At 39.4% G+C, this 25,394-nt stretch overlaps 1 protein-coding gene across 4 annotated transcripts in view; it reads left to right on the top strand.

The window, feature by feature from the left end:
• The window catches only part of EPS8 (epidermal growth factor receptor pathway substrate 8), a 125,019-nt gene that overhangs the window by 74,582 nt on the left and 25,043 nt on the right, over nt 1-25,394 (top strand). For all 4 annotated transcript variants that reach the window (XM_041484458.1, XM_041484459.1, XM_041484455.1 and 1 more), the window contains exons 4-14: nt 631-704; nt 9,947-10,014; nt 11,947-12,108; nt 12,311-12,460; nt 14,742-14,824; nt 17,014-17,150; nt 18,804-18,877; nt 19,935-20,061; nt 20,413-20,501; nt 22,656-22,730; nt 23,331-23,479. In XM_041484458.1, the coding sequence (XP_041340392.1) occupies nt 631-704; nt 9,947-10,014; nt 11,947-12,108; nt 12,311-12,460; nt 14,742-14,824; nt 17,014-17,150; nt 18,804-18,877; nt 19,935-20,061; nt 20,413-20,501; nt 22,656-22,730; nt 23,331-23,479 (1,188 nt within the window). The remainder of the gene's footprint in view (nt 1-630; nt 705-9,946; nt 10,015-11,946; nt 12,109-12,310; nt 12,461-14,741; nt 14,825-17,013; nt 17,151-18,803; nt 18,878-19,934; nt 20,062-20,412; nt 20,502-22,655; nt 22,731-23,330; nt 23,480-25,394) is intronic.

The following is a 25,394-nucleotide window of genomic DNA, read 5'->3' as shown; positions in this document are numbered from 1 at the left end:
TTCCCAGGAAAGAGAGCTGAGCAGCTGCTGCCTGAAAGTGTTACCTTGCCTAAGAGGAGAGGGTGATCCCTGTATCAGGGGCATGGCATAGACTTACTCTCAACACTAATGAGAATTTACCCATCTGATGCAAAGAAACACATATTCCTGTATGGAGCAGGATATCTGTGGTGTCTTTTGCTCCTCATTAAGGTGAACTCATATATCACTCATTCTTGAAACACTTATACTGCCTTTTCATTTGTGTAAGACAATGAGAGTCATTTTAAGTTTTTCATTAAAAGCAGTTAAAGTTGTTAAAAGCAATCAACACTTGTGTATGCAGGGAAAAAAACCCCAAATCCTATCCAATTCTTTGGCATAGTCATTATTGCTATTATTATTGTTATTATTATAATTGTGCAGTGAAATCTGTTACTTGAGTTAAGGTGTATTTATTTGTATACCACACTGCAGTTCCTGCAGCCCAAGTGAAACATTCTCCCTCATCTTTATGGTGTGGAACAAATATCCAGTATCATTCCCTCTGTTACTAATGTTGTTAGGTGTGTGTAGTCCTATGGAAGGGGAGGGGGTTTTTTCAGTGCCAAATAATCTATACAGAAGATAACCAGAAATGTTTTCTTCCAGTGGCTATGGCTCCCCGACGTTTGCTCAGGCAGAGAGGGAGCACAATTCAAGAACAAGTGCAAAAGCTCTCTATGGTAAGGTGGCAAAAATTCTCTAAACTTCTCCGTTAAATAGTGATTTTGGTGTGGTGGTGGAAATGCACACAACTGAACTAAAAAACAAAGTGGTTTTATTCCTACTAAAGCTAACTAGAAAATGCTCAGTTTACTAAGCAGAGAGCTCCCACCTGCTCATTTTCCAGGCAGCATTCATCACAAAACTCAGAGTGGTCCTATAGTTTTGTTATGCACCAGGGAGAAGGCATTCAAGGGTTTAGCTGTGCTTAAACCCTTGTGGGGTTTTATTTCTCCTGTACCTCCCTCTGCCTCCCCAGCTTCATCCCCTGCTAGCAGAAAAGGCGCTGACAATATTTTCCTTCTTTGACACAAAGATTTAATGGAAATTAGAGTTGGTGTGACAGATTTGGAGTCCTGCTTGGCGTGCTGTTTTCAGCAGGCTCTGTGACTGTCACATGTGATGTTACAAATGTTTGAACGTTGTTGCACTCACCAACTACAAAAGCTGGTGTTTTTCTTGGCTGTACACACTACTCTACAGCCCTACACCAAAACTGTGCAGGAGAAATGCAGTCATGTTCCTTGCCAGCCAAATTGCACCATTTTCAGGTCATCCTCCTCCACTGTGAGCACATCCCACTGAGAGCTGTGCTGGCAATGGAAACAGCAGCAGTGAGGCTGTGAGAAGTTCTGCTGGGTAAATCTGTGCCTGTTGCTAAATGCTCTTCTGAAAGTCCCTGTGACTGATGAGACTGGAAGGACAAGGCTGCCCCTGAGAACCTGGTGCTGTGCTGGACCCCTCAGACATCAGCCAGCTCTGCCTCTGTGCAGGTTAACCAGCTGGGTTGGATAACCAGCTGGGTTGGATAACCAGCTGCAGGTTAACCAGCTGGGAAGCTCAAAGAGCAGTGGCTAATAGCTGCAACATCCCAAGCAGTATCTTCTCTCCCTCCCGTTTTGGGTGGAGTGGTGGCTGGGAGGGAGCTCAGAGCTTAGGGGAGCGATGGCAGCCTGCTTTACAATCTTTGAATCATTTTAAGTTGCAAAAGACCTTCAAGATCTTCAAGTCTGACTGTTAACCCAGTGCTGCCAAGCCCAGCACTGGACCTTGTCCCTAAATGCCTCACAAACACATCTCAACACCTCCAGGGATCGTGACCCAGCCATTGCCCTCGCAGCTGTTCCAGTGCTTGATAACCCTTTTGGTGAAAACATTTGTCCTAATATTGAATCATTCTAAGCTCAAATTCACTTTGTTTTAGTGCTATGCTGCAAAAGTCAGTTTCTTGACATAGTGCTGAAGGAACTGAAACTGAGGAAACTTCTGAGCTGATAATTTTAAAGAGTGATTTCTGCATCCTGTATGGGTTCACTCAACAAACTGATTGCAAGTGTTGACAAAAATATTAGGTGGCAACAGAAACCAGCAAAAGACATTGCAAACAACTCTTAGCAGGTTATTTCTTTATGAGATGCTGTAATTGTTGTGATTCCTTTTTCATTTTACGTCAGCATCATAATTTTTCAGGAGTATATGATTTGAACAGCATGGAAGTATCTGTGTCTTAACTGTGTCCTTTAATCTTTGTGAGCTTTTAAAATATCTCTCTGAGCCTTTTCATATCAAATATTTTGGGATGGCCATGTGTCAGGAGAAGATGGGGACAAGTGAGTAAATTTGATGTCTATCATGGTATTTTTTTTTACTTCCAAAATGCTTAACTGAATTCAGGTACCAAAGGAAAATGCTTGCCTTGAAACTGCTTTGTGGTGGCTCCTGTAAAGTGAATTGTTGTCCTTGGTTCCCTTCTGTTGCTGGTAGATAGATCACAAAATGATGGTTGCAGTTGCCAGGAGCTGAATGAAGTAGAGGAATCAGTTATTTTGGAACTCCAAGTGGATGTGTATTGGCACAGCTTTTAGAGTTTGCACATTTTACTACTTCTGCTCTGGTTTTTATTCATAAGGAAGTAGGGTGTTGCTAACACCAAGTATATATGAGCTGGAGAAAACTAGGAAAGCACCTAAAATCTTCGTCTAATTCAGGGCAATTTTTCGAATTTTTAGCAACAAAGTTACTATTCTTTTGCATCCCATGTGCATCTTCTTCCCTTGCAATGTTAAATTTTTTGTTCTTACTCTCCTAAGTGGGCTGAAAAGCAGCTGAGTGATATTGGAATTTTAAAGGCGTGTTGAAAATGCTCATTACAAACTATTTTATTTATAATTAATAACTAACTAAGCTATTTTATTTGAGATTATTGAGACTGAAATCCTATAAAGCAGGTGGAAGCTGTCTTAGCTTTCTTTTTATATTTGTTGTTTACATATATTTTAAATGTATACATACTATTTAGGTTAATAAAGAAAACTCATGTGTTTAATAGATTCACTTATATTGGAAAAAAATAGATGTAATTTTACTGTAAAAGTAAAATGGGCTGTGTTTTTTTTGTGTTTTACTAAAATGTGACAACATGATGTTAGCAGCAAATTTTCCCCATTACAGTGTTCCTTTTCTTGGAAAACTTGAGAGTCCATTGGACTGACCCACCTGTCCCTGACTATCAACAAGTAAAATTGTGCCTGGGCTCCTAGGTGACCACATGATATTGAACTCAGTTTCTTCCAAGCACTGTAAAGACTAAATGAAAAGAAAAATAAAAAGAAAATTAATGAAAAGGCAATTTTTATTAATTACATATATTAATAATATATAACACTATACATAATATTAATACATTATATAATATATTATACAATAATTATATTATATATTAATATAATGTTATTAATTATATATATTTATTTATATGTATATAAATAATTATTAGTAGTATTAAGAACAACAACAACAGCAACTTATTATTACTATTGCTTGTTGTTATATGTGTGTATATTTCTGTCCTGGCATATATGTAGGCATGTTTATGTCCTGGCATGAATTTTATGTCTTAGATGCCATTGCTGAGGTGATTCATGAATATTCAGCCCTTCAGCCACCACGCAGAAGGTTGGCCACAGGGCTGTGGGAAAGGAGGCTGGAATATTATTGGTGTTACCGAGAGTTCAGCTCAAAGCCAGACCGGAGCCATCACTATCTCTAATGTGCCTGTCTGATAGCAAAAACTTCCTTTCAATTGCCTTTTTTCCTGTGTCAATAATCCCTATGTTTTCACTCGTTTCCTTCCTGAAATGAGTTGTTTTCTATTTGCATGACAAATCTCCCTCTGAGGCGAGGGAAGGTGCTCTCTGCCCATTTTTATGGGGTTTATTTCATCGTTTGCTTCCTGCTCTCTCCATCCGAGATGAGTTTTGGCTCCTGCTGTCCTCTGTTGTTCTAGCATTGGCTCCTCCATCTGTCTTGGGCAGTTCTGCCTGTGGGGAGAGGAGCAGCAGCCTCGGGGCTGGGCTGGGGCTTTGCCAGCCCCAAACACAGCGTGGAGCATCCTCGTTCCTCAGCAGCGATGGACCAGGAATTTGGTCCTTGAATTTGGATCACTCCAAATTGTCAGATTATTGTACAGCCCAGAAGTGAAAGATGCTGCTAAAATTGTCTTCTCACAGTACATTAGAATAGACTGTTTTGTGCACTGAGTTTGTACTCTGCTGGCTGTGATTTGGAGCTGGAAGTGAAATTGCCTGTGTATTGTGTTTGCACCCTCATGGCAGGGAGGAATGATGAATCTGACTCCATGTTCTCAGAAGGATAATTTATTATTTTATAATACTATATTATATTAAAGAATGCTATACTAAACTATACTGAAGAATTCAGAAAGGATACCTACAGAAGGCTAAAAAGATAATAATGAAAATTTGTGACTCTCTCCAGGAAGGGATTTTTTCAGAGAATGTGAATGCTACACCTGTGTACTTTTGCATTGCTCATAAGACTCATTCAGGGCAAGAACTGCAGTGTAACAAATTCAAGGAAGGCTCAAGCAGCTCACAGGCAGGTAAATGAGTGCACTGAAAGGAGCCATCCATGTAACATCCTTGCAGTATTTTGTTTCTCAAATTAATTTGACAACTGACTTGTAAACAACACACTTCCTTTACAGCAGCTTCCACGCAGCCATCAGAGAGAAGCTCCTGGCATAAATCTCTGAAAGTGATAGTGTTTGCTCCTCTGAAGAGGAAATTTGTTTTGAACTCGAGTTCTGACCTTTGTCCCCGGATGTTTAGGTCACATTTCCTGCACTTTGCTCTGCCTCAAGTTGATTTTTTTTTCCAATTTATTCTTAAAGGGTATCAACAATCAGTCCAATGCAGATAGATGGTAGTAAATTAAGTATTGGGCTTTTCTGCTTGATGATGTGTAGGAATATTTTATGCTGTCACTCCAGGATCCTTAGGACAGATTTTGGGGGAGACACTCAATCCATGTCCATGTGGATTGCCATCAAATTTCAGAGCAATCTACAGTCCTGTTGGTCTGTGTCATGTAGTGGCTGGTAGAGTTTTTGACTTGGCTGAAAGTCTTTGGTTAAGAGGTTGCTTTTTGTTTTCTGGTGTTTTGGATGCTTTCAAAAATGAAAATAAAATCAGTAGTTTTCAACCTCTGTTTGAAAACAGAAACACGGCCTGTTCCTGATGATTGGTGAATTCAATAATTTCACACAACATGGATTGCTGCAATATCTGTCCACATCAGACATCAGGAAGAGTACTAGTTTCTGTGGATCAATGTTCCAGCTCCTCTGGGAGCTTCAGTAGCTAGTAGATCTTACATTCAGGACCTATAAGAGAAATGCTGTGCTGCTTTTCACTTTATTGCCTTTGTGTTGTGAGAGATTTTATTTTAATAAAATTCTTCTGGGTTGCATTTGCTGTAGATTGTGGTTAAGAATTTAAGTGTCTTCTGCCATGATCCTCTCTTAAATTTTTTTTTTTTTTTAATTTTACCAAAGGAAAAATCCTTTATCTAAATGGTGTGCAGCATATCAGCAGAGCTTGAGCTAACCTGTTATTAGGGCTGCACTGTGCTTTAAGTGGTGGGTGTAAGAGCCACAATGAGTAGAGTATACAGGAAAAAACTCAATAATTTTGATAGTTTTATTCTTCTTTTGATGGTTTTATCCATCATATCTGGAAGTCTCTATTGTAGCATTTCACTTAAGCTTCAGTAGTGTCTTGAAGGGACCTGTGAGAGGCTGAGATTGATTGGGAGGATGAGGAGAGTGAAACAGAGCATGCAAAACATTATTTTGTTTTCAGTGTCAGGGGTTGACCCCAGCCAGCAAGTGAGGACCTCCCCATTTGCTTGCTCCTCCCCCCTGTCTCCTCTCTGCAGCAGAACAGGGGGGAGAATTGGAAGAGAAAAAGGAAGAAAAAACCTGATGGATCAAGATAAAGATGGTTTAATAGGTGAAGGAAAGAGCAGGGAGGAAAAGGGACTGAATAGCACAAAGGGAATTACTCACAGCCTTCCACAAAAAGAGCAAAGCCAAACTATCTGGGCAAGGAGTCTTTGCAAAGACTACCTGCCAGTTTTATTGCTGAGCAAGGATATTAACAGTATGGAATATCCTTTGGGTCAGCTGTCCCAGCTGTGCCAGCCTCTTGTGCACCCCCAGCCCACCCACTGGGGCAGCAGAGCAAGAACTAGAGAAGACTTTGACACCATAAAATATCCCTGTGTTATCACATCCAAAATCATCTCCGTCCTAGCCAGTCCCACTGCACTCAGCACATCAGCAAGTTCTGTTGCTCCTTTTCAAAGGTAGAGCTCGTGTTACTTGCATTTGAAGTTAGTGTGATAAGTTAAGGTTTCTGTAAAAGCAGTCAGATTAAAATTGGTAGGTAATAATCTGTCACTTCGATATGTGAAAGTGTTGAGAGATGGAAACTGCATTTCCTGAAGAATGGCAACGGGCACCTCTGTAGGAAAATAAAAAGTTTTATACAGACGAAAGAAGCTGTGAGAATCACCAGCTGAGATCTCTCTGACTCAGAAATGGAAACCCAGAGGTGCTGCAGGAAGGAGCAGCAGTCCCTGGTGTCCTCTGGGGAGGAGGACAGAGAACAGATTTGCAGGCTTTTATCAGCTTTTTCAGGAGCTCAAGGCAGTGGAGCACTTCAGCAGGAGGGGGTGCAGAAGGGTTTGCGTCCTTTCTGATGGCAAGGTGAGAACTTTTGGAGGGTTGTAGGTGGAATCTGGGACAGGAGCCAAGCACTAGGAGAAAGCAGAGCTTGAAGATTCATTTTGAGGTGCTGGCAAAAGCCATGGGACATTTTAGCTGTCAGTCTTTTTATTTCCTTTCCTTTTTTACTGTTTTTCTTACTCTTTCTTTGTGTAATGTTCATATTATCAGGGGGGGACTATTCTTCCTTCAGTGTGATTCATGCCAGGCAGCCAAAAAAACCACGTCTCAGGGAGCTGCAAGGGAAAGGAGACTCACTTATGAACCATTGGATTGTAAAAGCTTTGAAAAACAAAGGCTGAAGACAAGTCCTTCCAACAATGGAAGAACTTTGCCTGATGCCAGGATTCATGTTAGAAGATGTATTTTGATGGGTGAATAATTTCAGGGTGCAGCTGTAGTATCCACCTCCAGATCCTCTATAGCAGTGTTTCAGTCCCAGCTCAAATGTTCTGTTCTGCTCTAAATGATAACTTGGGTCTCCAGCAGCTTCTAATTCTCATTCTACCTGCCTTAAAGAAATAAATGTGTAAATATGAATTGCTCTCAGTGTGGACTCTCAGTTCTTGTGTCCCTACTTTTTGTTTATTAACACAAACACGGATTGACTTTTTGTTAAATGTAAAGTTTATTAAAGTTGTTTTTAATTACAATGAAATAGTTACAGGAACTTTAATAAAATTTACATTTAATCTCACCATGACAGTGTGTGTTGAACACTTTCCATCCTGGCTGTCTGGGAGTGTTGAACTGCTCTGTGGAAGAGGATCTGTTAATCTGTGCTGCAAATGGTTTTGAAATTCCTGCCTTAACACAGAAGCAGAATAAGGAGCCTCCTGCAAATTTACTCTCTGTTTTTTAATTCCTTTGGAACCTCTACATATATCAGACTTTCTTTGTTTATTTAAAGCTGCTCCAACTGTTACTGTTTGCAGCATTTACAAATTTTACAGTGGATGGAAACTTTCTGATGCTTGTTTAATTCAATAGCACAAAACTTACATTTTGGTAAGACGACACTCAAAACTGAGTATTTGGTGCATTGTTATTGAAACAAGTAATTTTTTCTTTGTTTTGTTTAAAGCATATATTCTTTCTTACTGGACAGCATTGAAGTATCATTTACAGTCCACAGCAGAAGGCTGCTAACTGATCCCCTTAGAGATGCAAATAATTCTATGGGATTAAATTAGATACTGCTTTTTAATCCCCTTGTTTTATTAGGAACAGATGGACTTTACTTCTTCAGATCATCATCCAAACAAAAAAAGAAAGGTAGCAAATCAGACAGCACTGTTTTACTGACGGTGTTGTTGGGGTGTGCATGGGTGTGTGCTGTGGTTAAAAAGACAATCAACTGAAAAAACCATTTCAGTAACATGCTGCAAAAGCAGAAATAGTAGATACAGATGGAATAATCAAGGCTGATCCTCTGCCCTGGGATTTCAGGATAACGCATAATGAAAGCAAGATATCTATTTGGAAACATTCACACACCTGGCTAAAAATTCTGATCATTTGTGGTGACCTTGCATTTGGCTGCTCTGCACACTTCCCTTGCTGAAGCAAGCTGAGCAGCTGCTGCACAGGATTAGGATGGCTCTGCTCCCTGAGTGGCATTTGTCACCGTGGGAGGGGGGCTTCAAGCCAGTGCTGTATCTCAGAAACTTGTTTTTTTGTGAAAATCGCTGAGAAGGGAAAAGATAATGGTGTGTTTATAAAATGTGACAAATGCTTCCACAAGTGACGTCTGAAAACGAGGGCACTGCTGTCTTTGCACCTGGAATTCCTGCATGAAGGAGCCCTGGTCACAGAAGGGACCTTTGTAGGGGGGCTTTTGTGGACTCCTCACTGCAGATCTCTGCATGGCACTGATCATATGTTTCATAGCATTTAGATTTTTTTTTTTTCTTTTGCAGAAAGTAACTTAACCTTCCTGTCAACAAAATCACGTTATGCAGATCTCTGCATGGCACTGATCATATGTTTCATAGCATTTAGAATTTTTTTTTATTTTCCAAAAAGTAACTTAACCTTCCTGTCAAAATCATGTTTATTTTGCTTCCAACTACTCCCAAGTGTGATAAAATTGATGTAATATTTATATATGTTTTGTATTTTCATCATATGAAAAAAAAATCAAACCACCTCTTTTACCTGATGATCAGAAATTGAGACTTTTAATGAAATAAGGAAAAAAAAAATTACCAATTTCCAGAGTTTCCCTAGACCTCTCTTGGCCATGTCAGCTACTGACATTTTCACAACAAAGCTCCTGGTGGTCCAGATCAGATGCTTAAGTGGTTGTAGTGAAAAAAACTGGAAAATTCCAAAAGTTGCAATTTTTTTTCCACTAGAATTGAAAAGTGTTCTTCAGCATTCATCTAAATTAATTATTTTGTGGCGTGGGTGTGTGTTGTGTCTTCATCTTGCTTTTCCCCTTCCTTCCTCTCCTGGTTTAATGTCAATCTACTGCACAGAGTAAAAGGCACATAATGTTTCTGGTTTTGCAGCATTGTGTTTTGTTAGCTGAAAAAAAATCCTGTTTTGAGATATTTTGGTGTGTTTATGTATATTTCCATGCCTATTTCTACACTAGCAATTCAATGAATTGAATATTTCGTGAAGAAATAAAGGATGAGTCAGGTCTTTTTTTGTGTGTGCCTTTGTTGTCTTGCAGATTTAGCATGAGAATTATTTGTATCTATCAGAAAATACTTTTGCTTTCAAGGATGCTCATAGAGATAGAGTGAGCCCAGTGCTAGTTATCATACTGCTGCTACAGTGGCAAGACAAAGATTTTAATAATCAGCCTTCCCAAGGCAGTGTTTCCACTCAGAGCACTGCTTCTCTCCAGTGTCCTGACCCACTGGATGAGATAAGTGGATTTTTTGGGCACCCACCAGCTCTTTGTGAACGTTGCTGACGTAAAAATGGTCCTTGTGCTGGACCATGTGGGGGTGGAGGTCTTTTCTGCTGAAATACAGAAATTAACCACAGCTTATCTCCTCTTCTCATATACACAACTTGTCCAAAGTGTCTCTGAGGAGCAGTCAAGACACCAGGATAAGGCACCGAATGAATAATTATCCTTTCTTTTCCTCCCACCTGCAGAACAAAGAAAGAATTATGCACGAGATAGTGTCAGCAGCATATCTGAAACGTCACAGTACCACGTGGAGGTGAGATGAGAGGCATACACCAATTACAGCTCTCAGTTACTTGTGGTTATTTTTGCCTACATTTTTTTTTTTTGAGGATATATATGCTTGAATTGACGGCACATGCATCCTCCAAAATATCCCTCCAGCCTGGGGTCACTTCAGAGCAGATTACACTGAAATGTCTCAAATTGCATAGCTTTGCCATGACGAGCTGGAATCTGGATGTGCAAGGATGTGAGCAGGGTTGTGTGTGGTTTGGCAAGCAGGACTTCTCAAGGGGGCATCAATTCCACCCCTTGTGCTGCCCTGGCTCCTTGCAGGGATGAGGCAGAGCTCAACAACGCTGTGCTGCTGGCAAGGCACACTGGGTGATATTTAAAGCTAATGCTCTGATCAGATCTAATCAGCAGAGGCATTAGAATATTCATAAAGTGCTGAGCATTAACCCCTCCAAGGCCCAGTGGGCTTTATGTGGTGGTTGAACACATTCTGCCCGCACAGAGTCTTCCCCAGAGTGAGGAGCCAAGTGTGTGCCTTGCTGGCTTAAGCTGCTTTGCAGAATTGCTGCGTGCTGCTCTCATATTTAAAATATTCAGCAGGGTAAGCCTGAGTGCTGTATGTAGCCTGTTAAGCACTTCTGAATGCAGTGCCTCCTTTTGGAGCCTTACTTTGGCTTAAACTTTCTCCTGCTGCCATCAGACCTCTGTCATGAGTTAAGCCAAGTCTTGCAAACCCCACAGATCCTCAGCTCCTTTTTGCTGGGTTTTAAATCATCTGTGCAATGTGAGATCGTATGCAGAAGACTCCTAATTTCAAGTGCTTCAGTCCTAAAATCAGCTTGCAAATGAATACATGTGTTGGTTCTAATTGCCTGTCTATTTTGTGTGCTTTCTTCATAACGATTTTGGTCCTGTACTGGCATAACAATTAGTACTTGCATTTAGAATCTGAGCATTCCTGGGTAAGCAGCCAGTGAAGAGTTTGTTTCACTTTACTTCTTTTAAATACTTTGATTATATGCAGCTTACACCTACTTCTCCGTAATTACCATGTGCTGTTATCCTGTAATCGAAGAAAGCACAGCTAATCCTCTTGTATTATTTTTATTTTTTAAAGTTATTTAGAAGAGAGATATGCAGGCATACATTAAATGTGGTTCAGCTTGAATGAGTGTTACCAGATCTTCAATTAGAATGTGAAAGTGGATTTATGCCTGAACAAAACGAAATAATGTTGTGGGTTTTCTTGCACAGTTAGCATGCTGAAAGAGAAATTGCCACAGCCATAATGATAGGGAAGCTAGCTGAGGTGATGTTTGTGAGGTACTATTTAGTTTCCAGGCCATTAATTGAGCCTGGAGAATAGTCCAAGCTGATGGTGAGCAAAAATTGTTACTATTTTCTTCTGTGCTGCACAGAAAAGTGACCAGCCCATCCATAAGGTATCCCAGTGAGATCCAAGTCCATCCTGGTTGCCACCAGCAGGCTGCTGGCAGCTCTGGAAGAGATGAGGACACTCCAGGTCAGGGTGGTGATGGAGCTACATTGTCAGGGAGCTTCTGGGAAGCCTCTGCTGGCACCTCCTGACTTCAGCTTGCCAAGAGAGAGACAGGCTTTCACTCCTCAAGAAAGCTAATTAAAACTCATGGATTAATTCTAGCTTTGATACCTGGAGGATGTCAGAATGTGCCTTCAAGTCTGGCTGCTTACAGTAGTGGGGAAATGACAGTGGGTGTCACCAAGCAAGCCACAAAAATAAGTTGTCTTAAAATGACATTTTGGACTAAACATCCTTATCCATGTCCTAGAGGTGGGCTCTGCCATACACAAAGGCACTTTTACTCGTGAATAATTTGCATTGCTACTTCCTGACAATTTAAATACTGGCACTTCTGAACAATAGGGAAAATTGCAATCATAATTTCTTTTAAATGTACATTTTGCTCACCAGCACTTGACCACCTTTGTTCTGGACCGAAAAGAGGCGATGATTACAGTGGATGATGGAATAAGGAAGCTGAAATTGTTGGATGCCAAAGGCAAAGTGTGGACTCAAGACATGATTCTTCAAGTGGATGACAAAGCTGTCAGCTTGGTGGACTTGGAATCAAAGGTAGGATCTGTGAGTGACAGTCTCATTTTCAGAGAGAGAGAAAAAGGGAGCGAGCAGAAAAACGATGTATGTGAGATTGAGGATTTTAATTAGCTTATTATCACTTTCCCTTTTTTGCTCATGCAGTTTTCCTGAGATCAGGACACTGTGTAGCAAGGTGGCATTTTGTGTTTTCTTCTTTTTTTCCCCCCTCTTCTGACAGAATGAACTGGAGAATTTTCCTTTAAGCACAATTCAGCATTGCCAAGCTGTGATGAATGCATGCAACTACAATTCAATTCTTGCATTAATATGTAAAGAACCGACCCAAAACAAGCCTGATTTGCATCTTTTCCAGTGTGATGAAATTAAGGTAAGATAATAGTGGAGATCTGCTATGACTTATTTGAATAGGGGAGATTGTGTGAATTGGCCAGTACAGTGGATAAAGATAAATGAGCTGATTCATAGAAAATAATTATTTATTTTTATTCTTGTAAATATGCTGTAAATTTAATCCACTTATGATATCAGCACTACTTATAGTATGTGAGCAAATGTAGTGTAGTATGTATTGCAAAGGAGTAATCTAATATTTAAGCTGAATCCTTAGTGCATGTTCAAATATGTCTTTACTGTAAATATTGGTTCTTGGACTCTATACCTGCTAATTTGGGTTTGCAAATGTATAAAGCTCTGGAAAATTTCTATGGTTTGCCTTCACACTTCTGAAAAAAAGTAGTGTAAAATAATTTATCTCAAATTTATTTTATAATCTGCAAAGAGCTCATCTAAGCCCTGAGTCTTACCTACTCTTTCTGTTCTTTTTGTCACTGAGCAATTAAACATTCTCTACATTCTCACCTCTCTGCATCTCTGCTCTGCTGGAGAGATCTTGAAAGGGAAAACATTCCTTGCAGGAGGGGCAAAACAAGGAAAGAGATTGCTTGTCTCTGATGAAAATATTGCCTTCAAGTGTAAATTCTTTTAATGTATTCTGCAATATTTCTTTATTTCTGAGGTTATAAATTTTAATTCTGTTAGTTATTCTCTGTAATCCCAGTTGATCATTTCATGGGGATTTCTTAATTCCTTTCTCGTACTTTGTATTATTGCTTTGAAACAACAGATTGTTAATCACACTGTGCATCAGTTTCAGAATTAGCATGGTGAGAGTGGTGTGAGGATGATTAGTTATGGCGTGATCTGTTGCACAGAATTTGCTGTTTTAAAGGAAAGTGGGATCCTCTCAGAAGTTCAGGGGTTATTGTGTTAAATAATGCAGGGATCCCTTTTGAGGAGTGTTTGGACCCAGTTTCTCAATGTCTAGAGTTGGTCTCTCTTAATTTTTGAACTTGTTCCTCTGTGTAGATATAAAAAAGTAGAGTATACAAGCATGACTTGGAAGTCCAGTATCTCTCTTAGTTCTGAAGTATTGTTTGACTCTGTGGCCATATCCTGTTTTTTTTTTCCTTGCCCATGAAACCTTTTTGGTTTTGAAAGTTTAGATCTTTCTCTGTTGGCTATCCCTGTTTTTGTTTGAAGTTACAAGGCTCCAGGAGCATCTGCAATACAAAAAATACTTAAAATCATTACTATTTGGGGCATTCTGACATTTTATAAACAAGAAAAAAATTAAATAGTAAACACCAAGAGTGTTGGATTAATGGAGTTCTTCTGGGTTTAAGTTCCTCTGGTCCCCTAGAGTTTTTTCTATTAATTCTGTAAGCTTAAAGTATCCCAACTATTCTGTAGTGCAATCCATTATAGCCTGAAAATTCCTGTAATCCCCTTGAATCCTAAATTCAACAATGTCTTCTGGTCCCAGCAGAAGTCACATATTCCTCCCAGAAAGGCACACACTTCTGCATGGTGAGGGTGCTAGGAAAGACATGGTCCTTGCAGAGTGAGCCAGACACTGACAGATTTGGGCTTTGACAGCCTTTGTAGGAAATTAATTTGTCAGCTGAGGACATGTAACAGAGCATTCTAAATCCTGTGAGAAGCCATGACCTATTTAATGCAAGATCTATTAAAATAATTCTTTAGATGTGCATCAAAATTTCACTTGTGGGGCCACTGGTGGAGGCAGACAGCACTTGTGGAGTGGCAGGAAGGTACAGATTAGGGAATCTTCTGAAAAATTCATCTTCTGTCACATCAAAGAGAAATTGGAGGCTGTCATTATTTCTGAGAGGAAATTAAATCACGACAATTTACTGTCTTAATACTTGTGCTGCTGCCATCTATAGTAGTTTTGCTGCTTCTATATTTAGTGGATTTTCTTTTTATAGTCTGAGACAAACAAAATACTTGAGACAACCAAAAATTACGTATGCAGAGGGAAAAAGTAGCTTATGCAATAGTGGTTGACTTGAGATAATTACAGCTGTTCAGACAAATTTGGTGTCTAGATTACTTACTTCTGTGATGGTAATGCTTGAGGCTGGAGTAGTGACAGAAATACCAACTCCCAGATTTTATTCTGTTCTTTTTTCTTTTTTTTTTTTTGGTTTATGCATAAAATAATTTTCCCCAGTGCTTTTAAATAAATGGGATTTGATCAGGTATTCTCTGTCTCAAGGTGAGATATTTATTTCAAAGATCTGAGCACAGCAGCTGATTCCTGATGTTTCCTGCTCCTGTCTCCTTAGGCTACCCTTATTCATGAAGATATTGAAAGTGCAATCAGTGACAGCAAAAGTGGGAAACAGAAGAAGAGGCTTGAGACACTGAGGTAAAAATCCAACTTCTTGGCAGTATATAGGATTATGACTGTCACAGCATTCAGAAGCTCTCCAGGTCTGCCTGCTGTCTTTTGGGGTTTTGTGGGGGGCTTGAGCTTCTTCTCTTCTAGCTAATAGTATACTTCCAAAGTCATGTGTATTAAAGCCATATCTTGCTTTAATAATTTTCTCATGTTCTGTTAATTTATAGTGTCAGTCTTACCCTCCCCAGTTCCACCTTAGTGATGGGAACAGCTGAGATCAATTCCACTTGCCAGAGAATGGCATTGCATGTCTCAGCTCTGCATATGGCTCAAGCAGTTCAGAATTTAAATTAAAAACCAGAAATTCCCCATATCTCTGAGTAAATAATATTATGCTAAAAGGTTTTGGGATCTGAAGATGTTAAATAAAAGAGCAACTGAAGACTGAATAATCTTCCTGCCTGCCTGTTTAATGATGCTGAAGACTTCTTGTTTCCCTGGTAGCAAAATCTTCTCTGCCAGTTGGAAAATGTGAGGGAAAGAATCTGTTGGGTTCAGAGAAGATTAATACAGAAATGAGAGGTAGCAAACAGAGGCATAAAAGCAAGGGCACAAGTGTATCAGAAACTGAAAGGTGATGGTGGTAACTTGTTAGAAATTCAGTGTGTAAGTGATGCTGATAGTATCTCTCAACCATAATTGTGCTCAGATAGAGAACTCTCTGCTGGACAAAAATTAGAATTAATGTAAAATAGTTCTGGATACCTGTTAAATTCTGATGTGCAACTTACAAAGATTTCCTATAGCAAGGGGCACTCCTAGAAAAACAAAAGAGAACCTGAACTGTGTCTAACTCTATTTGCAGGTTTCAAATTAAATAAATAGACTTTACCATTTGTGGGACTGTTGCAAACCAGGTATAAGCACTGAGAGGCAATCCAGAGTGACTCAAACACATTGGACATGCTGGGAAACTAATGAGATTTAATTGGCAAAAGAATGTAGGTCAATACATCTGTTGGGGCAAATAATCTGAGATATCAATCTCGAGGGCTGTGAGGCCCAGAGGTCAAATGTGGGTGGCAGCTGAGTGCTGGCTCCTCCCTGTTGGCTCATGTGCCTGCTGGCTTTGGGTCACAGGGAGGGACCCTCCTGCCTCACTGAGCCTCTGAGGCATCATTGAGGTGCTGCAAGGTTGTTGATGAGTGAAAGGGGACTGGAGAAAGGAAAGGCAAAAGAAATATATTCATCTATTTATTAATTTATTAATTTATATTTATTAATGTATTATTAATATTACTTCATTATTATTACTTTTACATTATTATTATTATTATTATTATTATTATTATTATTATTATTATCATCATCATCATCATCATCATCATCATTATTATCATTATTATTATTTCTTCAAAGACCAAACAACATTTGATTTGTGGTCTTGTTGTTGAATGCTGTGAACGAGATGGGTTTATAAAAGGTGAATGTAAGGTGAAGATCTAGTTTTTGAATAGAGCTCTGGGGAAGGAATGGGGGATATATATGACAGGAGCTACTCTGTTTTTTTTTTTGTCTGTTGGTGTCAACCAACTGCAGAATGAATTCAAAGACCTCTTTCCTTACATTTAAAACTACACTAGGAACTGGAAAATGGCAGGTGGGAACCTTGATGTGTTTGTATTGCTAGAGGATGAACAGGTCCCTGTTAGAAAACAAATCAGCCAGTGAACTTAGTTTTGTTGGCAGGGTTTTAAGCAAAAGACAGATTGACAACTGGCCAGACTTAGGGCACTAGCTACTTGATTTGTGATGGCTGAAAGGTATCAAATGATGCCTTCAAACCTTCCAATTTTCTCCCATACTAAAGACAAGTCCCACGCTTACAACTGCACATGCTGGTAGAAACTCCCCGCAATAAGCACTGAATTTATCTGTGTGACCTGGCAGGTCTCCTCGTGTTCTTTGTCACTGCCTGGGGATTTCCCAGGTGGCAAAGATTTGCTCACTCCCTGGTGGAGTGGATTTCCTGGAGTGGGTTTTCTGGGGCGGGTTTGTGTTCTGTTTAGCATCTTTCCACATCGCTGTCTGGAGCGCAGCTTGCTCGGCAAAACATAACGTCCTTGTGAATCCTCCTTGTTTCCTCTGACCAAGCGCTGGAGAACAGAACTTTTTTCCTTCCAGGGTCACTCATGGGCTTTCTCCTGTCCCTCTAGAATGATCTCCAAAGCGGACAGTGCCATCCCTCCGCCCCCCCGGGCCCCTGCCCCCGTGCCCCCGGGGACCATCACGCAGGTGGACGTGCGGAGCCGCGTGGCAGCGTGGTCGGCGTGGGCCTCGGAGCAGGGGGACTGTGAGTATTCCTGGGGCTGCTGCCTCACACAGCGGGGCCAGGAGTGGGTTTTTGTGGTGCTTGGTAGCAACAGAAGTACTTTGGAAAGGCCACTTTGATGATGAGAGTAGCTGGATGCAGAAGTGGTTGCGCAAGGTCAGCCCTCTGCTCTTGCTGCCAGCGGATTTTCCCTGTGGAGTTTGAGATGCCCCAAGCCTGATCTGGGAACAAAGATCTGTCATAATCTGATTTGTCATTTCCTTGCATTTACCCATTTTTTAGATTCCTGTTAAGAGCTGTTTTTGCTTGTGCTGGGTGTGGGTTCCAAATTTTGACCTGGGCTTTTTTGTGAAGGTGGTAACAATAACACAGTATGATGCTCTCCCCAATAGTATGGCCAGATATTTTTGACAATTAAAAAGTATAATCATGGATAAAAGGTGACTTGAGATCATCTTTATTTATATTATATTTGTTTTTTAATGGCTGCTTTGGCTAATTAGTTTGTTGGATTTTTGGGGGTTTTTTATAACCCTTTACTAGGAAATGCTGTAACTTTAACATTTCTTAATGGGTTGGGATTTTTCTGTTTAATGGTTGTTTAAAAACATTTTTATGAGATTTCTTTAAAAATAAAAGATCTTCAGAAAGAATAAAGTTCCTTCTATAAAACAGACTAAAATGGTTAAGATCAAACCTCTTTTAGTTTGCTTGCTTGGGTTGTTTTAATAATAGATATTAAGACTGTACTATGAAAGAGCCTTGGATTCCTTATAATTTTTCTTTTATTAAATTATATCAATATTACTTAACAAAGTACACAATTAGGCTATGCAATAAAAACAACTGCAAATGTACAGAGAAATCTGAAATGTTAATAATTGCTCAATCTATGTACTTACATACGTCTGTTTTGAGTGAAGGCTGTCTTGTTCTTCTGATTGAGCTCTCATATCAGAAAAGTTTTATTAGTTTGCTCTTGTTGGAGCAGTTGTGGATCTGAGTTCCTGCAGCTCCTTTTATTCCACTCAGGTGGATCTTCTCTAAAATGTGTTTATTGAAATCCCACCTGCTCACAAATCCAGTGCAGTATTAGGTGTAGGTTAAAAATGCAAAACTTATAATTCCTCAAATAATTCACCCTTGTTATTTTCAAAAAGATTCGCTGACTGTGGGTGTTCTTATTTGGAAATATCAGTTCTATCACATAAATCCCTCTTCTTTCTGTGTCTCCAGGCCTGGCATCCCTTTTTGCTAATAACTTTTTACATAAGAATTGTCTTCAAAGTCACTGCACTCTTTCTTGCTTGCTTCTACTGGAGTAGCTTTCAGCATGTTTTGCAAAATGGGATGATTCCTAATTGTGTTGTATTTATAATCTGCCACTTTGAGTTGCATTTTTTTTAAATTTATAATATTTCTGCAGTTAACTTCATTTATGCAGTTAAGTAGACTGAAAGCTACAGAAGTTTTTTTGTGAGCATGGACAGAATCAGGCATCAAGATGCAAGATTTTCAGCTTGTGTGAAGTCCCTGCAAAGGGAATGGTAGAGTTTTGTCCATCTTTTTCTTACAGTGGTGTACTTCAAAGCATAAACTATATGGAAATTATTATATACTAACATACTAATCCCACATTTACACATGCCTTATTCTCTTCTCCCTTCTTTGCAGATGAAAAGCACAGACAGTACCACGAGCAGGAGGAAACAGCAGAGATGATAGCAGCCAGGATTGACAGAGATGTTGTAAGTGAGGGGCCACAAATGGTGCTGCTTCATGTCTGTGAAATTTTGCAGCTCTCCTTTGTGGGAAGACTTTTCTCCACATGGGATGTTCAGTTCTGGAGAAAAGCTTTCCAAGCAGCCTCTGCTTGTTGTGGTAGATCTGAAATGAACAGGTGGCAGTTTCTTTCCTTAGTATTCTTTTTTAAAAAGGAAGAAAAACACACTGAATGTTGATGACAAGTTTTCTGCTGTGAAGAGCTGGAAATAGAAATTGTAATTTTTTAAGTAGACTGACTTCAGCATGCTGTGTAAGGATAAAAAATTCCATCAGTTTAGCAGGACTTGGATATGTGCAACACCTGTAAAATAAACACGGTCATTTCTGAGGACAGGTGGACCCTTTTTATTTATAACATCAAGCATTCCTGAATATAAGCAACAATATTTGGCATGTTCTATGGTATATGCTAGATCAAATATTGTCCCATCTGTCATTTGTAACTCTCTACTTCTCCACTCTGCTGTTGCCCTCAGCAGCATCAGAGGCTCTTGGGAAAAGCATGTTGGGACCTGCTGGATTGGTGTCTTTGTGTTTTCCCCTGGGGTTCATTCATTCTTCTCCAGTTACTCTTTGAAAACAATTCTTCAAAGAGCACTTCTCCACAAACAGCTTAATTTGTAGAGAGCTTCACCAAATAGCTTAATACTTAGTACAAAAGGAGATTATGAAGTTATGCTCTTTATGAAGGTGCTGTCCATTCAAATAATTACAATTCTTTTTTGTGTGGTCTCAGCAAAAATGTATTGTGGAAGTAAATTGTGTAATTGCAATCTGAGATGAACTATCTTGTTACACATAATTAAAAAACTTCCAGCTGGCCTAAAAAAAAATAAAAATTTAAAATACTTTACAGGTATGTAAATTTAAAACCACAAGGAATCTAAATATGAAATATTCCATATGAAATATGGACTTTTTCCAAGGAAGCTGCTGGTGTCTGGGAGTCTGGACATTTCAATTTCTGGAGTATTTCTGCTATAGATTCTGTAGAGAAACAGTTTTTCTTTTCTCCCACAGCAAATTCTGAACCATATTTTGGATGACATAGAGTATTTTGTTACCAAACTTCAAAAAGCTGCAGAGGCATTTGCTGAACTTTCAAAGAGAAAGAAAACTAAAAAAAGTAAAAAGAAAGGACCTGGAGGTAAGAGTTCGTACTGCACACAATTCTATTTCCTTGACCATTGAAGGAGCTAGGAAATTTCTTTTTGTGTGGTTTTTATTAATCAGTGTAGCAATTTTCTCTCAATTTGAGCACAAAAGTTCCTATCAGGATGTGCTTAGAGGGAAACTTATGAAAATCATTTGCTTGAAATCAGTGGGGAATGACTCACTAGAGATGTGACCACAGAATGTGCTCCTGCCTTGATTCTGTATTTACAAAATTCGGTAAGATGGTAAATTTATTATGGATTTCTTGTTTACTATATCTGAAATACTTGTGGAAGCTACATACATATAAGTGGGTGTATAAAAGTCTCGTTTTGTTCACCAGAGGGTGTTCTCACTCTCCGTGCAAAGCCACCTCCTCCAGATGAATTTGTTGACTGCTTCCAAAAATTCAAGCATGGCTTCAATCTCCTGGTAAGTGAAAGCAGCTGGTGGGTCTGAGATGTGAGGTCAGACCAGGGCTGGCCCCCTCTGGGCTAGCTTGGCCTCTGAGCTTTGGGATGCTGCTACTCAGGTTCTCCACACAATGACTAGATGAGCATATTTGGTGTTCAGCAGCGTGTTTCTCCCTGGTTCTTTAAATCCTTTGACTTGGGAAATTTGATAATTCAAGATGATAATTCAAGAGCCTTCTGCTGGCATCTCCTCTCCTGCAAGTGGGAGTCTCCCACTCAAGGGAGGCAGCACGTGGGACACCCTCCCAGCATTTGCTGTCAGACACTGACTGTCCCTTCCCTTTGCTGGGGAGGCTGTGCCAGGGGGGAAAGCTGCTCCTGAATTCACTGAGTCAAATCAGCTTCTTTCTGCCTCCTGGGGAGTGATTTCTGATTGCAGGGCTGTAGGAAATATTTAGACATGTTAAAAATATCTTTAAAAAAAAAACAAAACAAAAAAAAAGCTGTCAAGTGTTGTGGTTCTGGTCTTAAGGGATTGGTGTTTTGAGTATCCTGGAACATGCTCATCCTTCTCAGTAAAAGACGTAATGTCCAGGGTTTTTTCCATTATTTTTCCTACATTCTGCATTAAATTAATTTGTTCTGGTCTTAAGGGATTGGTGTTTTGAGTATCCTGGAACATGCTCATCCTTCTCAGTAAAAGATGTAATGTCCAGGGGTTTTTCCATTTTTTTTCCTACACTCTGCATTAAATTAGTTTTTTTACTCAAGAACAATTTGTGCATCTTTGCATCTTCCTCTTCTGTGCAGAAGAAGTCACAGCTCTTGTTTTGGTGTTCAGCAGCATCTGGGACCTGGTTCTGGTGTTGCTTTTGAGGAGTTGTGCTGTGACAATGCTTAAACAATGCTTTACTTCAGCATCCTTGCAGGAACAACAAAAACCTGAAATGTGTGCTTTATGTCAGGCAAGCAGAAGTGTATAAAATGAAGAATCCAGTTTAAAAAGAAAAGGAGTAGCTAGAAGAATAAAATCTACCAGTATAATGGAAATTGTTTTAATACTTCATTCTGGAAGCTTCTGGAAATGCCTACCATCTGTGAAAGAGCTTTAGATAGACTGGGACTGTGTTGTTATGGCTGAGGAACAATGTATAGGAAGTTATTAGAAGCAAAAACACATCCTTCTTCTTTCTTCATGTGGGGGGACAGTTGGATGTTAAAGCAGAACCAGGGTAGCCAAAAGCAGTTTGAGGAACAGATGGCAAGATGCAATAGAAACTACTACAACTCTTTAAAGCACATTTGGGCTTCTTATTTCTGGAGCCCACAAAGCCAATGGGTGATGACTAGATAAAAGAAATTCTCCAAGAAGCTCTATCAGTGAATTTTAATGTTTTGGGGGTTTGAGAATTTTTTTTTTTTTTTTTTTTTGGTGGGGTTTGGTCATAAGTTGGATTTGATGATCTCAGAAATTTTTCATAGAAATATCTTGTTGTAACAGATAAAGTGATAGATGAAGATCACTACTGACAGATGTGATAGTCATGGAATGGCAAGGAAAAATCTCATATATAAAACAAATCAGAACAAAATGTTGGTGTAATAGAGATTGCTGGGAAACAGACATCTGTGTTCAGTGTGATCAACCAAGCAAATGGTAAAAGCCATCAGGGAAAAAAGGACAACAGAACATTAGAAAGAGCACCAACATGCCACTATGTTACCTGGCCTGATATTTTTGGAAGTGTAGCAAAATTGAAGAAGTTCCAGGGTGGACAAGAATGCTTTCCAGTTTGGAAAAGACAAGATTCAGGAACAATGTAATAAGTCTGTAAATGGTTTTGAACATTGCTAGAAAAAGTGGGCTGAGAAGGACAATTTAGTTTTATTTGGACAGTTTGCAGAACGCTAATGAAAGCAAGAAGTGTCAGATTTCCAAAGGAGATGCCTCTTCAAAAAGCATGTAATTTGGTTTTGGAACTTCTTGTTTTGCACAATAGGTGCTGAAATATGCATGGAGTCAAGAGCAATGGGATGGATGAGCATTTGCACCTAGGGGTTGTTGCAGGCCAAGCACTGGGCTTAGGAGGACCATGACCATTCTTATGTGAAGTATTTATTGTCTTAACAGTTAAATGTTTCCTAAAATGTACTATTTGTTTGATTCCTTCAGGCCAAGTTGAAGTTCCATATCCAAAATCCTAGTGCAGCTGATCTGGTTCATTTTCTCTTTACCCCACTACATATGGTAAGGTTTTACAGTTTTCTAAGTGTTTCCCTTCAGAACTCTTGTATTTATATGCTCTGTAACTTTTTCAGTGATAACAAGATTGAGGTGTTGTGTCCTTGGACAATAAGTAAGGCGAAATGTTTGTATCTCAGGATGAGGTTTCCTTTAGAAAATAATTTATATCCTTTTCTGTATATTTTCCCTTCTATTAAATGTATTTATTTAATCATCTTTAGCCTCGTGTTACACTTTGCCATTATAATCTTTATTAGCAATAAAAAATTGGGGTTCTCTACATAAGGCAGGAGGAGAGTTGGAACCAAATTTAATGGAAGTATGTGTGGCTTTGATCAGTAAAGCAAAAATAACATTGCCCAGAGTGGGTCTGAGCAAAAAATGGTTGGTGACCAGAACAACAGCTCCCCGGCAATAAATAGTTTAGTTAATTAGTGTGACATCAAGACACACTGTTAGATTCTCAGAGGGGTTTTTACTTCTGTGGGGTGTTTTTATGAGTAAAGACTGTTTCCTACCAGCACTGTAGGTAACATGAATTCACAGCCACCTTCTTACTGACAACGTGTGTGTTCCTGGCATTATTTGAATCCTTGGATTTAGGTGGTACAGACAACAGGAGGGCCAGAGCTTGCCAGCACAGTGCTCAGCCCCCTGCTGACAAAAGACACCATAGACTTCCTGAGATACACCGTCACCAGCGAGGAGGGACAGCTCTGGATGTCCCTGGGTGATTCATGGACCAAAGCCAGGTGAGAAAAAAAAATCTTCAGGTCTTAGAGAATCTTCAGGTTTTTTACTGTTTTCTCTAAAATCAAGTTTATCGACATGGTCGTAACCAGGTTATCCAGCCCCTGATAAATTCAATATTATTTGTTAGGATTTGGACTCCTGAGAACTGTTCTTTGAGGGTTTTGGAAAGGAATTCTTGAGCTTTGCTGGGATTTGGGATCTCAAGGAGAGACAACATGCAGAGAGATTTTTTTTTTCCAGTGGTATCCAGAACCTCTTGACATAATCTGGAGTATCTTTTTCTGAACTGTCCCTTGCATGTTTCCAGTTGTTTTTCACTGTTGTTTTTCCAACCCATCTATCTGGACTTCATTAAAAAACAATTTGAAGATGCAATAAAGAGTGACAAAGTTTTAAATAAAAGCTACAAATGTCTGCTTTCAATTTCCAATAATTATTTGAAGTTAAAAATTTGCAATGTCTTTACTTCTTTAAAAGCATCATAATGCTATAAAAATGTTTGTAATTATAGAAAAATGTTTATTGACTGAACTGTGCCACATGTGAAAACATTATTGGATATATTGGATATATTAATGGATTCACTGTTATGATTTATCTTAGCTGAAAGTTAACTTCTTTATGCATTTGTTGGGTTCAGGGTAATTCTGTAATTTGAAATTCGGTGAATTGAAGATGCAAAAGAAGAATATTAAATTAACAAAGTGCATTTTGACTACAATCTGTGGTAGATAAGTACATTTGATGATGATGAAGTATGCAATCACTTGGGCTGGAAATGCAGCATGCTTTTTGTGTTTATTCATCCTTGCTCTTACATTTCAGATTGGAACAGAAATGTCTGCCAGATGGATTTTGTTTTTATTAATAATTTTATTAATTATTTGGTTGATTGAAAGCTGTAGAGTGTAAGGAATGCTGCATGGGAAGAGTGGAAATGGCCTCATAGCATTGGAGTCCTGTGCTGGGAAAATGGATCACTGGGCAAAACAACAGGCTCCTTGTCTTGGGAGCTACTCCATTTGTTTAGTCCATGCTGAAAAAAGGGAAACAAAAGAGAAAAGGCTGGTGCTTGGTAGAGGAGAATGAAGCACTTAAAATGTAGTTGTCTGATCTGTGCAGATTAGAATTGATGGTGAGATTGATCTCAGTATCCAGAGGTACCCTGGGGTGGGATGTAGCAGGAGAGGGGAATGATAAAATCAGGGATTACTGACCAGCCCTTAGAGGCTGGGAAGTGCTGACTGCTCATGAGGCTGGCAGCATTTGTCCCTTGATTTTGGGCAGTGTCAGCAAGGAGCCTGTTAAAAGACTGTAATGTTTTTGCTTCCAGTGTGAAGACACAGCAATTTATATTGTGGGACAGAGTGTTAAGGTTATATTGTGGGACAGAGTGTTAGGTGTGGTGCAAAGGCAGAGCAGGACAGCATTAATTTAGGTGTTTGGTGTTACAACAGAGAATGCTAGTGGAACTCTGAAAAGTAGGACAGTATTTTATAAAGATCAATCTGGACCATAAACCAGCAAATGTGATGATAATTCTTGTGTCCTGGAGCATGTGGGGTTTACGTCTGTAAATCTATTGTTTGGTTTTTTTGTTTTGCTGTAGCTAGGCCCCCTAGGCTTCCACGCTTCATACCTGTTTTCAGGTGTTCTTACAAAACTGGCTGTTTCTCTGAAGCCTTCTGGTGGTTCTTTCACACAAATAGAGAATTGCAATATTTCCCCCCACCTCTCACCATTAAAACGAGTCCTAGATTTGTTTTGATTGATTCTTCTACTACCCATCTTTGCTATAAGGCAGAAGTTTCCCCCCACCTCTCACCATTAAAACGAGTCCTAGATTTGTTTTGATTCTTCTACTACCCATCTTTGCAATAAGGCAGAAGTCTGCTGTGTTTTAGCACTGATGTG

Source organism: Pyrgilauda ruficollis, unplaced genomic scaffold (assembly GCF_017590135.1).
Source record: "Pyrgilauda ruficollis isolate IOZ18807 unplaced genomic scaffold, ASM1759013v1 scaffold66, whole genome shotgun sequence".
Lineage (NCBI taxonomy): Eukaryota > Metazoa > Chordata > Aves > Passeriformes > Passeridae > Pyrgilauda > Pyrgilauda ruficollis.
The sequence above is the reverse complement of the archived record's forward strand: the minus strand, read 5'-3'. Positions and strand labels throughout refer to the sequence as shown.